The 13,083-nt window shown below is 37.2% G+C and overlaps 1 protein-coding gene across 1 annotated transcript in view; it reads right to left on the bottom strand.

Annotated features, from left to right (window-relative positions):
• Positions 1-12,727, bottom strand: part of LOC100352842 (pregnancy zone protein) — a 65,528-nt gene extending 52,801 nt beyond the window's left edge. Inside the window, exons 1-7 of the mRNA XM_051850129.3 lie at positions 12,584-12,727; positions 10,752-10,935; positions 9,235-9,388; positions 9,040-9,092; positions 8,449-8,469; positions 7,820-7,988; positions 6,087-6,171 (exon numbers count right to left, since the gene is read on the bottom strand). Of these exons, the coding sequence (XP_051706089.3) occupies positions 6,087-6,171; positions 7,820-7,988; positions 8,449-8,469; positions 9,040-9,092; positions 9,235-9,388; positions 10,752-10,935; positions 12,584-12,666 (749 nt within the window). The 5' untranslated portion in view covers positions 12,667-12,727. The remainder of the gene's footprint in view (positions 1-6,086; positions 6,172-7,819; positions 7,989-8,448; positions 8,470-9,039; positions 9,093-9,234; positions 9,389-10,751; positions 10,936-12,583) is intronic.
• Between the last annotated feature and the right edge of the window lie 356 nt (positions 12,728-13,083).

A 13,083-nucleotide genomic window follows, 5' to 3' on the forward strand; every position in this document is an offset into this window, starting at 1 on the left:
GCACCCCATGGGAGACCAGGAGAAGCTCCTGGCTCCTGCCTTTGGATCAGCACGGTGCGCCAGCCGCAGCGCGCTGGCCGCAGCGGCCATTGGAGGGTGAACCAATGGCAAAAGGAAGACCTTTCTCTCTGTCTCTCTCTCTCACTATCCACTCTGCCTGTCAAAAAATAAATAAATAAATAAATAAAAGACAAGAAAAAATCCTAATGACAGTAAAAGAAAAGCATCAATCTACATATAAAGGAAAACCAATTAGATTAGCATCAAACATCTCAGTGGAAATCCTGAAGGCCAAAAGAGAGTGGGATTATATATTCAAGATCTTAATAGAAAAAATACTATATCCAAGAATACTATATCCAGTGAAGCTATCCTTTAAAAGTTAAGAAGAAATAAAGTATTTTCAAGAAAAGCAAAAACTGAGAGAATTTACCACTAGACAGCCCTACAAGAAATTCTGCACCTGGGAAAGCAAGAGAAGATGGCCCAAGTCCTTGGGCCCCTTCACTCACCTGGGAGACTGGCTTCTGGTTCCTTGCTTCAGAATGCCTCAGCTTTGGCCATTGTATGGCCATCTGGTGAGTGAATCAGTGGATGGAAGACTTTTCTCTCTCTCTGTCTCTATCTCTCTCTGTAACTGTCTTTCAAATAAATAAGATAACCCTTTTAAAAAAAAATGATACCACCAAATTCACTAGTGGATAATGGAGCAGGTAGAATTATCCACTCAACAAAGTAATGGGTTTTAATTCTTATCTATTAATTCTAACCTTGAATGCAAATGGATTAAATTCACCAACCAAAAGGCTTAGGTTGGCTGAATGGGTAAAAAACAGCCCTTATTATATGCTGCCTACAAGTAACTCACTTCACAAAGATACTCACAGTCTGAAAGTGAAGAGTTGGGAAAAGATATACCAAGCAAATGGAGACCAAAAGCAAGCAGGCATAGCTGTCCTGATATCAGATAAAAGGGACTTTAAATCAAAAACTGTAAAAAGAGTTAAAGAAAGACATTACGTTTTGATAAAAGGTTCAATTTAGCAAGAAGACATAGCAATCATAAATGTATGCACTCAACACAAGACCACCCAGATATATACAGAAAATACTAGTAGACACAAAGGGAGATATAGACTCCAATACAACAATAGTGGGTAACTTCAGCACCCCACTCTCATCAATAGAGAGATCATCCAGATAAAAAATCAATAGGTTATATTGGAGTTGAAACATACTATCAAGTAAATGAACCTAAAGACATTTTCAGTACACTTTACCCACCAGATACAGAAAACACATTCTTCTCATTGATACATGGAACATTTTCTAGGATAGATTACATATTAGGTCACAAATCAAGTAAGCAAATTTAAGAAGATTGAAATCATACCAAAAAAAAAAAAAAAAAAAAAGGATCGGTGACAACTGACTGAACACCAAAAAGGAAACCTCCTGAAGTGAAATGGACACTATGAGAAATGGTGACTTGATCAGCATAGCCCTGACTGTTAATGAACAACTTAATACATTATCCCTCTTAGTAAAAAAAAAAAAAAAAAAACCATATCGTGTATCTTCTCAGACCATAAAATGATAAAAATAAAAATCAACTAGAAGTACAATAGAGCACTCATAAATATTTGGAAATTAAACAACATGCTACTGAATGATCAATGGGTCGTAGAAGAAATTAAAAAGAAAATCAAAAACTTTCTTGAAATCAATGAAAATGAAAACATAACATATCAAAACCTGTCGGATACAGCAAAAGCAATACATTTTAAGAGGGAAATTTATAGCTGTTAATGTTTACACGAATAAAAAAGAAATGTCTCAAAGATCTAATTATTCATCTTGAAGAGTTAGAAAAACAAGAACAAATAAAACCCAAACTCAGCATGAGGAGAAAAATAATAAGAATCAGAGCAGATTGCCGGCGCCGTGGTTCAATAGGCTAATCCTCCACCTTGCGGCGCCGGCACACCGGGTTCTAGTCCCGGTTGGGGCGCCGGATTCTGTCCCGGTTGCCCCTCTTCCAGGCCAGCTCTCTGCTATGGCCAGGGAGTGCAGTGGAGGATGGCCCAGGTGCTTGGGCCCTGCACCCCATGGGAGACCAGGAAAAGCACCTGGCTCCTGGCTCCTGCCAGGATCAGCGCGGTGCGCCGGCTGCAGCGGCGGCCATTGGAGGGTGAACCAGCGGCAAAGGAAGACCTTTCTCTCTCTGTCTCTCTCTCTCACTGTCCACTCTGCCTGTCAAAAAAAAAAAAAAAAAAAAAAAAAAAAAAAAAAAAAAAAAAAGAATCAGAGCAGAAATAAGTAAAATTGAAATTAAAAAAATACAAAAGATCAACAAACTAAAATGTTGGTTTTTTTTGAGAAGACAAACAAAATAGATAAACCTCTAGCCAGACTAACAAAAAAATACCCAAATAAATAAAATTACAGAGAAAAAGGAGACATTACAACTGATACCACTGAAACACAAGAATCATAAGAAACTGCCATGAGGAACTATATGCTAACTGGAAAACCTCAAAGAAATGAATAAATTCCTGGATTTAGCTATCCTACCAATATTAACTCAAGAAGATATAGACAACCTAAACAGACTCATAACAAGCAATGGGATTGAAGTAGTAATCAAAAGGCTTCTATCAAGGAAAAGTCCAAACTTGATGGCTTTACTACTGAATTCTACAAAATATTCAAAGAGGAAGTAACTCCAGTATTCTTCAAACTATTCCAAAATGTTGAATAGGATGGAACTCTGCCAAACTTTTTTTATACAGTGAGCATTCCTTTGATGCTAAAACCAAAGACATGACACAAAAACAAACTACAGAGCTATTTCCTTAATGAACACAGATGCAAAGATTCTCAACAAAATACTAGCAAATTTAATCCAAAACCACATCAAAAAGAACACACACCACGGTCAAGTGGGATTTATCCCAGAACTGCAACAGTGGTTCAATATTCATAGATCAATAAATGTCATAAATCACATCAATAGAATGAAGAACAAAAAATATATGATCATCTCCATAGATGGAGAGAAGGCATTTGATAAGATTCAGCATCCCTTCATGATAAAAACCATCCACAAATCAAACATAGAAGGAACATTCCTCAGAATTATAAAGGCTGTATTTAATAACCCAGCAGGGAAAGCTGAAGACATTTCCCCCTCAGTTCTGGAACAAGACAAGGGTGTCCACTTTCACCACTCTAATTCAATATAGTATTGGAAGTTTTAGCCAGACCAATTAGAAGGAGAAGGGAATAAAGAGCATCAAAATTGGAAAAGAAAAAGTCAAATTATCCATGTTTGCAGATGACACAATGTTGTATATGGAAAAGTCTAAACACTCCACCAAAAAACTCTTAGAAATGATAAACCAATTCGCTAAAGTAGCAGATAAAAAAAGCAAACATACAAAAATGAACTCACAGAAAGAGAATCAAGAAAGAAATCTCATTCACAATACCCACAAAAAAATCAAATATTTAGGAATAAGTTTAGCAAAAGTAAAAGATCTCTACAATGAAATTTATTAAACATTGATGAAAGAAATCATCAAGGACACAAAAAAATGGAAAGGTATCTCTTGTTCATAGATTGGAAGAATCAGTATCATTAAAATGTCCCTACTACCTAAAGCAATTACGGATTCAATGGAATCTCTATCAAAATGACAGTGACAGTCTTTACAGAATTAGAAAAAGCAATCCTAAAATGTATATGGAATCACAAAGACCCAGAATAGCCAATGCAATCCTGAACAAGAAAAATCAAGCCAGACACATCACAATATCTGACTTCAAAGCATACTAAAAAGCTATAGTAAACAAACAGCTTGGTACTGGCATAGAAACCAATGCATAGATCAGTTGGAACAGAATAGAGAGCCCAGAATTAATTGATTAGCCTCTCACATTTAGCCAACTGACTGTTGGCAAAAGTGCTCAGACCGTGCAGTGGAATAAGGATAGTCTCTTCAACAAATGGTGCTGCCAAAACTGGATGTATCTATGTAGAAGAATAAAATTAGATTCATATCTCTGACCATATACAAAAATGAATTCAAGATGGATCAAAGACCTAAATTTAAGACCTGAAACTATGAAGCTGCTGGAAGAAAACATAGGGGAAACATTCCAAGACATTGTTGTAGGAGACAACTTCTTGGACAAGATCCTTAAAGCACAGACAACAAAAGCAAAACTAGGCAGGTGGGACTATATGAAGCTCAGAAGCTTTGGCACAGCAAAAAAAAAAAAAAAAATGATCAATAGAGTGAAGAGACATCCAACAGAATGAGAAAAATATTTGCAAAAACCTGATTAAGGATTATTATCCAAAATCTATCACCAACAACAAAAAAACCAGCCAATCCAGTTGAGAAATGGGCAGAGAACTTCAATAGACAGTTCTCAAAAGAAGAAATGGAAATGACCAATGAATATTTGAAAAAAGTTCAACATCAGGGAAATGCAAATCAAAACCACAATGAGAAATAACCTCATGTCTGTCAGAATGGCTAAAATCCAAAACACAGAGAGTAATAAATGTTGGCAAAGATGTGGACAAAGGGGAACACTTACACACTGCTGGTGGAAATGCAAACTACTGTAGCCACTGTGGAAAATAGTGTGGAGATTACTTAGCAAACTAGAAATAGACTTGCCATGTGATCCAACAAATCCACTTCTGGGTATATAGCCAAAAGACTTGAATATAATATATCTAAGAGATACCTGCACCACAATGTTTATAGCAGCACTGTTCACAATAGCCAAAATTTGGAACCAACCAAGGTGTTGATCATTAGATGAATGGCTGAAGAAAATATCATATATACACACAATGGAATATTATTCAGCTATTTAAAAAGAATGAAATTTCACCATTTGTAGCAAAATGGAAACAACTGGAGGACATATGCTAAGTGAAATAAGCCAGACCCAAAAAGACAGGTACCATACATTCTCCCTTATATGTGTGACTAAAATTTAAAAAACAAGCAACAAGAAGAAAATTGAAAGAAATGCCCAGGTGAATCAGTATTTCTGCAAATCTAGTCTTGCAAAACATTGTTCTATACCTTTATCAAACCCAATGGTTAAGAATGCTATACTACTATAGTTTTAATATATATGATTACTTTAAAATTTGCTGTATACAGGTGAAATGGTTTTCCATTCAATTATTGTTTAGAGCCATTGTCTATATTCCCACTAGGCTGGGATCTTTCTGCTTTTTACTTGTTAAACTTCTTTTTTTGGTGAAGTATTAAGCCTTTTTATTATAATGTAATTTTAAAATATGTTATCTCAAAACCTAAAAAAAAAGAAAGAGAGAAGGAAGGGGGGTAAGGGGAAGGGAAGAAGGAATATCATTATGTTCTTAGAACCGCATCTACAAATGACACTGAATCTGTTAAAAGCTAGTTAAAAATTGAAATACAAAAATTTACAAGTCAGTACATCATATAACTGAATACATAGAAAGAAAGCTATAAAAAAAGTATTGAATCTATGTGTGTTTGTTGAGATTTACGCTTTCCTGTGTTGTTTGAAATATCTTAAAATAAAAATGTGAAGTAAAACTTTTAAATTGAAAGCATGTTTAGTTTTTTCCCAATACACATTTTCCATGAAGTTTTTGAATAGTGGTGAAGAGTTTAGGAGGTAGAGCCAGACTGTCAGACTTAAATTCTAGTCTGCCATTTACTCTCTGCAGTAATTTGAGCAAGTTATTTTTTTAACCTTTATAGACTTAGAGTTTCTTCATTGTAAAATGAGGATAATAATTGTCCCAATGTCATAGCTTAGGATAAGAATATAAGTGTTAGTGAGTACAAGTTACTTAGACATTGTCTGTCATATTTTAAATGTCCAGTAAATGATTTTATTATTCAAAGTCTCATATGCTACCCTGCCTTGCTCCCTAGTGGGAGCTTAAGCAATTTGCAAAATCAAATTTCTCTTATTAAAATACTTAAAAGTTCAGTAACCATTATTTCTAATACATCCCTCAAATGGGAGATGAAAACAAAAATGATATGAAAAATATAACTCACGAGCCACAGGCAGTCACCACAAATTCTTCATCTAGAAAACCGATAATCTTGGGCATTTTTACTTGGACCTCAAATTTGGGCAAAACTGTTTTATGGAAAAACAGAAGAGAAAAGGAAGTCAGAGTTGGCAGGAGATCATGGAAGTACCAGCAAGGAAATCTGTTAGAGAACCTTGTAAGACAGGATCACCGGGAATGACTGTGACTGCAGCAGGGAACGCTAAGGACAGTTCCAAAAAAGGGGAAGGCATTTGTACTTTGTTAAGCTGGTACTGTTTCCTACCCTCTCCTTCTCTGAATTTGTACAAGAGTTAAAAGACAGAAGGAAAGAAGCACCATTAGATTCTGAAGATCATCACAGCTGTAGTAACAGAAGACATAAGAGCTTCCTGCCTGTGTGTCCTTATTCTTTTCCTCTTGTTATTCACCTCCTCCCAAATGCTAGCCCTGCTGACCAACGGAGGTCCCAGGCCCACCACCAGATGGATGGCTGTCGGTCTACTGAGGTAAGAGTCATGCAGAGGCAGCAGTTTTCCATAGTTTCTTCCATCAGTTCCCCTGCACTGTCCACTCTGGCAGCTGAAGGAAGCTGGCTTCCCAGATGCCTTGCAAGCTCCGATTTATTCATCCCCACAAATGCTTCAGAACTGGTTAGTAATTTTCTCTAATCTTTCAACTCCCCTGATGAACTCTTACTTTATTTAGCCTCTCTCATCATTGTTCGAATTGTTATTCCTACAATATAAACTTATTATCTGATTCTCATGGTAGTTCAGGTGAGTTTGTGGAATCATGACTTATAATAGGACTTTTGGGCCACAGTATGAAATATTTAATTTACATTATGAAATCCAGATGGGGCGTGTTTGTACTAGCAGTTAAGATGCCTCCTAGGGCACCCACATCCCATATTGTAGAGCCTGAGTTCTAATCACAGTTCCACTCCCAATTTCAAGCTTCCTGTTAATGTGCATATCCGGAGGCAGCAATGATGGCTCAAGTGCTTGGATCCCTGCCACCCACATGAGAGACTTGCATTGAGTTCATGGCTTCTGGCTTTGGCCTGGCCCAGTCCCAGCTGGGAATTTGGAGAGTGAACCAATGGAAGAGAGATCTCTGATATTCTCTCTCTCTCTCTCTCTCTCTCTCTCTCTCTTTCTCTTTCTCTCCCTCTCTCTCTTTCCCTTACACATTTCAAATAATTTTTTAAAAAGAAGACACATATAACTGATAAGATTGCTTCATTGCCTGAGTTGCTAAATCAACTATGTAATAGGTTAGTTGATTACTACACTTAGTTGAACTACTGTTTGATGACTAAATTGCTATGATTTAAGAATCATAATTAGAGTAATGGAGGTATAGGTTACAGAGGGCTAGGAGATAATCCAGGCAATACTTTAAGTTATAAGATATAGGTAAGCAGATGTAACAATTCACGTTTGAATGGTGTCAAAGTATACTGTTCAATACTCTCATAACTATGATTTTGGTAACTTGCTAGCTTTTCTATTATTTATATGCTCATTTGTAAAATGAGTATAAAAACAGAAGGCCGTTGTGAGGATTAAATGAGACAGTCCATGGAAAATGCTTAGCAGATATCCAAGTGAGTAAAATATTTGCTAATTTTAAATTATTGTGCGCTAGACCTTTGCTTACTACCATGTGTAAAAATTATCTAATATTAAATAGCTCAATATCGTTAATGCCTTATACATACAGAATTCTTACCATATTCCTTAACTTCAAAGGAGTGCTCAATTCTTTTTCCTGACTGTGGTGTTACAATGATCTTGTAGTGACCCAGAATGGGCTCCACTGACAGTGGGAAAGAGAGTTGGGTGAGTCCCCCTTGAAGTTTGAGGCTTTCCCACTGGAAAATTCGGTTCTTCTTGGGATTCTGTAGGTACAATATTTTTAGTTCACAGAAAAATTAGAAATACATACTTTTGAGTAGAGGGACAGCTTTTCAGCTAAGAATGACATTGGGAATTGGGTTATAAATGGTTGGTAAATTAGTACCAAAGAATTTAGCAAAGTTTTCTAGGAACTGTAGACAGAGAAAAGGGCATAAAGTTTATCTACCAACCATGAGATACCTCAGATGACATTTCAAATTGATATTGCCTTTTTATATTATGCCTTTCTATTTTACTCATAAATATGTGAAGAGCCACTAAATTGCATCATCTCAAGAAATTTTATTCCTTCATTTATATCTTACCCAAAGAATTTAAGGTATGAGAGAAAGGAGTATTTGTCTAGTTTTGGAGAAATACTGGAGGGATTGTGAGAGAGGAGTATTTTAGTAACTTACAGGAAGTCCTTATTCCAATTGAGATATATAGTAAAGAACCTACCTCGATATAAACAATAGGGAACTGAAAAGAGAAAAAAAATAACATGAGCGTGTGATCGAATGTGGAAAGACAAAACCATGAAATCAGCACTAACGAAGTTAATTGATCAAAGAAACTGAGTTTCTGCATTTCCTGTCCACCAAAGGAAGTGTCCTGTTTGGTACACTGCACTTTACATGCTTGGTTTGGGGATGTGCATCTCTTAAGAGGGCATGGCTTTCCTTTTGTGAACTAACACACAATCAAGGAAAATTTTTCTGATTAAAAAGGCCTACATGTTAAGTCAATGGTCATTTTGCAAATGATATTTGTTTTGCCAAAGGTTTTTGTTTAAGAAGAAATCAAATGCACTTCTTTCCTTTTACTCAGTGAAAATAACTGGAATATTTAGGAGTGCAACTTCAGCTAAGAATTTATTTAATAATGTGGTTGATGAACTGCCTTGATCCCAGCCCCTTGTATTCTCCTAGCAGTGGTGCCCTTATGAGATCTTTCTAATGATAGACCATTATCTCATATTTATCTCAGGTTTTCCAGAAGAATGGGATTTCTGCCTGTTTCGCCAGGCTTACTTGCTGTTATGAGACTCACCGTTTCATTCACAGGGTGAAAGTTGACATCCACAGAGACGATGCGGAATCTCACTGGAACACAGAGATTTTCCCCATAAAACCCAGGAGAGTAACTCAGGACAGGAACAATATGCCAGAATTCCCAAGACTGCAGAATAAAGAAAGAGCAGCTCCTCTCCCCCAAAGTCACCCTTGCCTGTCTGACCCCTTATACCTGTTTGTCCTGGTTTGTAGATGGGCTTGTCTGTCTGAACAAAGACTATGTTCTCCGCTTGTGTTATGGTCATTGGCTTCCTCTTTATGAAATGCTGGGTCGGCCCCTTTACCTCCACTGTGACTAAGGCAAAGGAAAGCGGCAGCTCTGACATCTGTAAAAGAGACATGAGCTGAGCATCTGCCCAGATGCACTCCCTGATGTCTCAGTCTTTAGGATTTCCTATTTTCCTGGTTAACCCCTTGCAAGAGACAAGGGCAAAGATTTTATCTCCTATTTTCTTTTTTTTAAAACTTTTGTTTAATAAATATAAATTTCTATAGTACAACTATTGGATTATAGTGGTTCTTCCCCCCATAACCACCCTCCCACCCACAAACCATCTCATCTCCTACTCCCTATCCCATCTCATTCTTCATTAAGATTCATTTTTAATTATCTTTATATACAGAAGATCAACTTGGTATATACTACATAAAGATTTCAACAGTTTGCACCCACACAGACACACAAAGTATGGAGTACAGTTTGAAGACGAGTTTTACCATTTTTTCGCATAGTACAACACATGAAGGACAGAGATCCTACATGGGGAATAAGTGCACAGTGACTCTCGTTGTTGATTTAACAATTGACACTCTTGTTTGTGGCATCAGTAATCACCCAAGGCTCTTGTCATGAGCTGCCAAGGCTATGGAAACCTCTTGAGTTCATAAACTCTGACCTTATTTAGACAAGGCCATAATCAAAGTGGAAGTTCTCTCCTCCCTTCAGAGAAAGATACCTCCTTCTTTAATGGCCCATTCTTTCCGCTGGGATCTCACTCACAGAGATCTTTCATTTAGGTCATTTTTTTTTTTTTTTTTTTGCCACAGTGTCTTGGTTTTCCGTGCCTGAGAAACTCTCATGGGCTTTTTAGCCAGTGTATCTCCTATTTTCTAAGCAGATAATTATGACTGTGTAACATTACAGTAAAAATGTGTTGATTTAAGAGAAAAATATCTTTGCAATAAAATGAACTAATTCTTCAAACCATGACAGTAGAAGTGGTATGTTTGCATTTTCAAAGCCATATAGTATTATTAAAATAATTATTAAATTTTATTTTCCAGAGACTAACAGGAATTTTATGTTATCATTCATAGTAAGCTAACCATTTAATGGCTTAAGTAATAAAAAATTGCAAAGACAATACGTTAACCATCATCCCTCTATGAATCTTAGGTTTGGTTTTAATATTCTCAGTGTTTGTGTAATGGCAGGTGCATTATTTAACAGAAGTTTAAGATCGAATGAAATCCTCTTTATTATAATTGTTACCTTTCATATATTTACCTAGCACTGTTTGTATGACATGAGCATATACAGTAGAACTTTCATGCTTAGAATCTAATTTTCTTCATTCTGTTTTCCTCATTCTTCCTTACACTGTTTTTATTTATGAGGTATCAGGACACATGCTATAAATTACTATGCTTTGTCCACCCATCTCCCATATATTTTGGAGTGATACTGACAATGAAGGGACTGCAGTAAAAGGAATTCCTCTGGGTCACTACATCCGTAAGGAGGTTTCTCTTCTGCGTTCCATACTCCAGAGTCATGTTCAATGTCATTGTCTCATTCAGGTGATTAAGAATAACACAGGCTTTTTCAGGAACACCAGCATATAATTCTGATGGGACCAACACTATGTATTGCCTGCGGAGAAGAGGGATCTGCATCAACCATAGAAGAGTTCAAAGACAGAATTATTCTGACCATTTACAGAGCCGGAATACAGCAGAAGCATACTCTTCAGCGTAACCCAAAGGATCGGAGGAACTCAGAGAACCCCAAATTATACATCCTTTTGATTTTCTTGTTGCTGTTGCAATATTCACCACAACGATATTAGAAAATTGAGTAATAGTCATGGGTAAACAATTCATAAGTTACTAGATATTTTGGATAGGAATTCCAAATTTTCAAAACACAAATCATGAACAAATCATGATTGAAGGCATTAAGAACCTGTCTTGGATTTCATATGGATGATACCAAAAATCCTTTTGTTCCAGGAAAGCTAAAATAGTGATATTTAACACATGGGGAGAAGCTGAACTGCTTTTCTCTTCCACTTCAGAAGCAACGTTAGCTCTTTCTTTTTTCTTTGACTCTTGTGATGGCAGACAAATCAAGCCAAGCTGGGCTAATCCCCAGACATGCTGCCACTCAGACTCACTCAGAAAAAAATACTGCTGCTGTCACCCTTTGCTTTCTCTTGCAACCACTCAAACTACACTCTATGATGTTGGCTATTTGCACATGCTGCTCTCTTTCAGGGTGTCCTTGTCTACCTGGAAAACACCTATTTGCTTCATAGGACTTATCTCAAAAGCAAAGAAACTTTCCCTACACAGAATTGGGTCATGCCCTTCCTCCTACAGCAGGTCTCACAAAGAGTCAGGTTTTCTTCAATGGTATTCTCACAGAATCCTGCAATGCCTGCTTCTCTTGTAATATATATCTACAAAATTCTTGGCCGGCGCCACGACTCACTAGGCTAATCCTCTGTCTGCAGCACTGGCACCCCAGGTTCTAGTCCCGGTTGGGAAGCTGGATTCTGTCTTGGTTGCTCCTCTTCCAGTCCAGTTCTCTGCTGTGGCCCGGGAAGGCAGTGGAGGATGGCCCAAGTGCTTGGGCCCTGCACCCGCATGGGAGACTAGGAAGAAGCATCTGGCTCCTGGCTTCGGATCAACACAGTGCCCCAGCTGTAGCGGCCATTTGGGGGGTGAACCAATGGAAGAAAGACCTTTCTCTCTCTGTCTCTCTCTCTCTCTCTCTCTCTCATTCTCTTGCTGCCTAACTCTGTCTGTCAAAAAAAAAAAAATTCTATCCTGTCTATAATGTGAACCATTGAGGGCAGCATACATTCCCAAGACCTAATGACAACTCCTCAAGGTTAGCTGAGGGATTGAGTGCACTGACACACAAATTCTGGCTTTTCTGTGGATCATTCGCCCATCTTGACAATCCCTGACTTGAGGAAATCACAGACATTGGCCAAGACCCTGATGCCCGTTTTCTGAACCATTTAAAAGATTAGCCTTTGTTTTTGCTATTTGTCTGGTGAATGTTTAGCTATTTGTCTGGTGGCTGTTTCATAAATGTCACTGCCCTGTGTTCTCCAAGTTTTCTGTAACTGAAGCAATCTTTTACAACATGAGTAATAACTTACTGACATTTCCAAGCACTTTCGGGAAGAAATCATCACATAAGGAATCAGGAGATAAGTAGAGGTTTAGAAGGAGATAACATCATGGGAGAAAAAAAGGAGCGTGATAGAATTTTTGGAAATATTGCTTACGGTTTTGCAGTAGCTGAAGCATCTCTGGGAAGGAGAAGAAAAAGTAGAATCAAGATGAACAATGGCAGCTGATTCCCCCTCATGGTGTGGAGAGGACTTGGGAAATAATGAGTCTGGTCCCTTGGTTTTTTGAACTCTGTTCTTGTTTCCGATTCACTTGGTTTTATTTTATCTGATGGGAAGTGAAAGTAAACTGCCAATCATTTATTTTGTAACATATTAACTATTTCTGGTTTAAAAAGAAAATCAACTCCAGATCCTCTCCAGGACCATTAGTATTCTTTCAGCCACTTTATTGAATTTTCCGAATGCTTGAAAATAGTACTTTGAGGCTAGCCCTGGGTCAGATTACAAATCAGTACTTTAAATATTTTTAAGGCAAAACAAAATAAGTTAGAAGGTTTGATGAAATAAATCCATGTTTGGACCTTTTAAAAAATTATTTATTTATTTTTAAAATCAGAGAGAGAAAGAGAGATTTTTCCATCCACTGATCCACT

This window comes from Oryctolagus cuniculus, chromosome 9, assembly GCF_051225735.1.
Source record: "Oryctolagus cuniculus isolate XC-2025 breed Fujian yellow rabbit chromosome 9, ASM5122573v1, whole genome shotgun sequence".
Classification (NCBI taxonomy): domain Eukaryota; kingdom Metazoa; phylum Chordata; class Mammalia; order Lagomorpha; family Leporidae; genus Oryctolagus; species Oryctolagus cuniculus.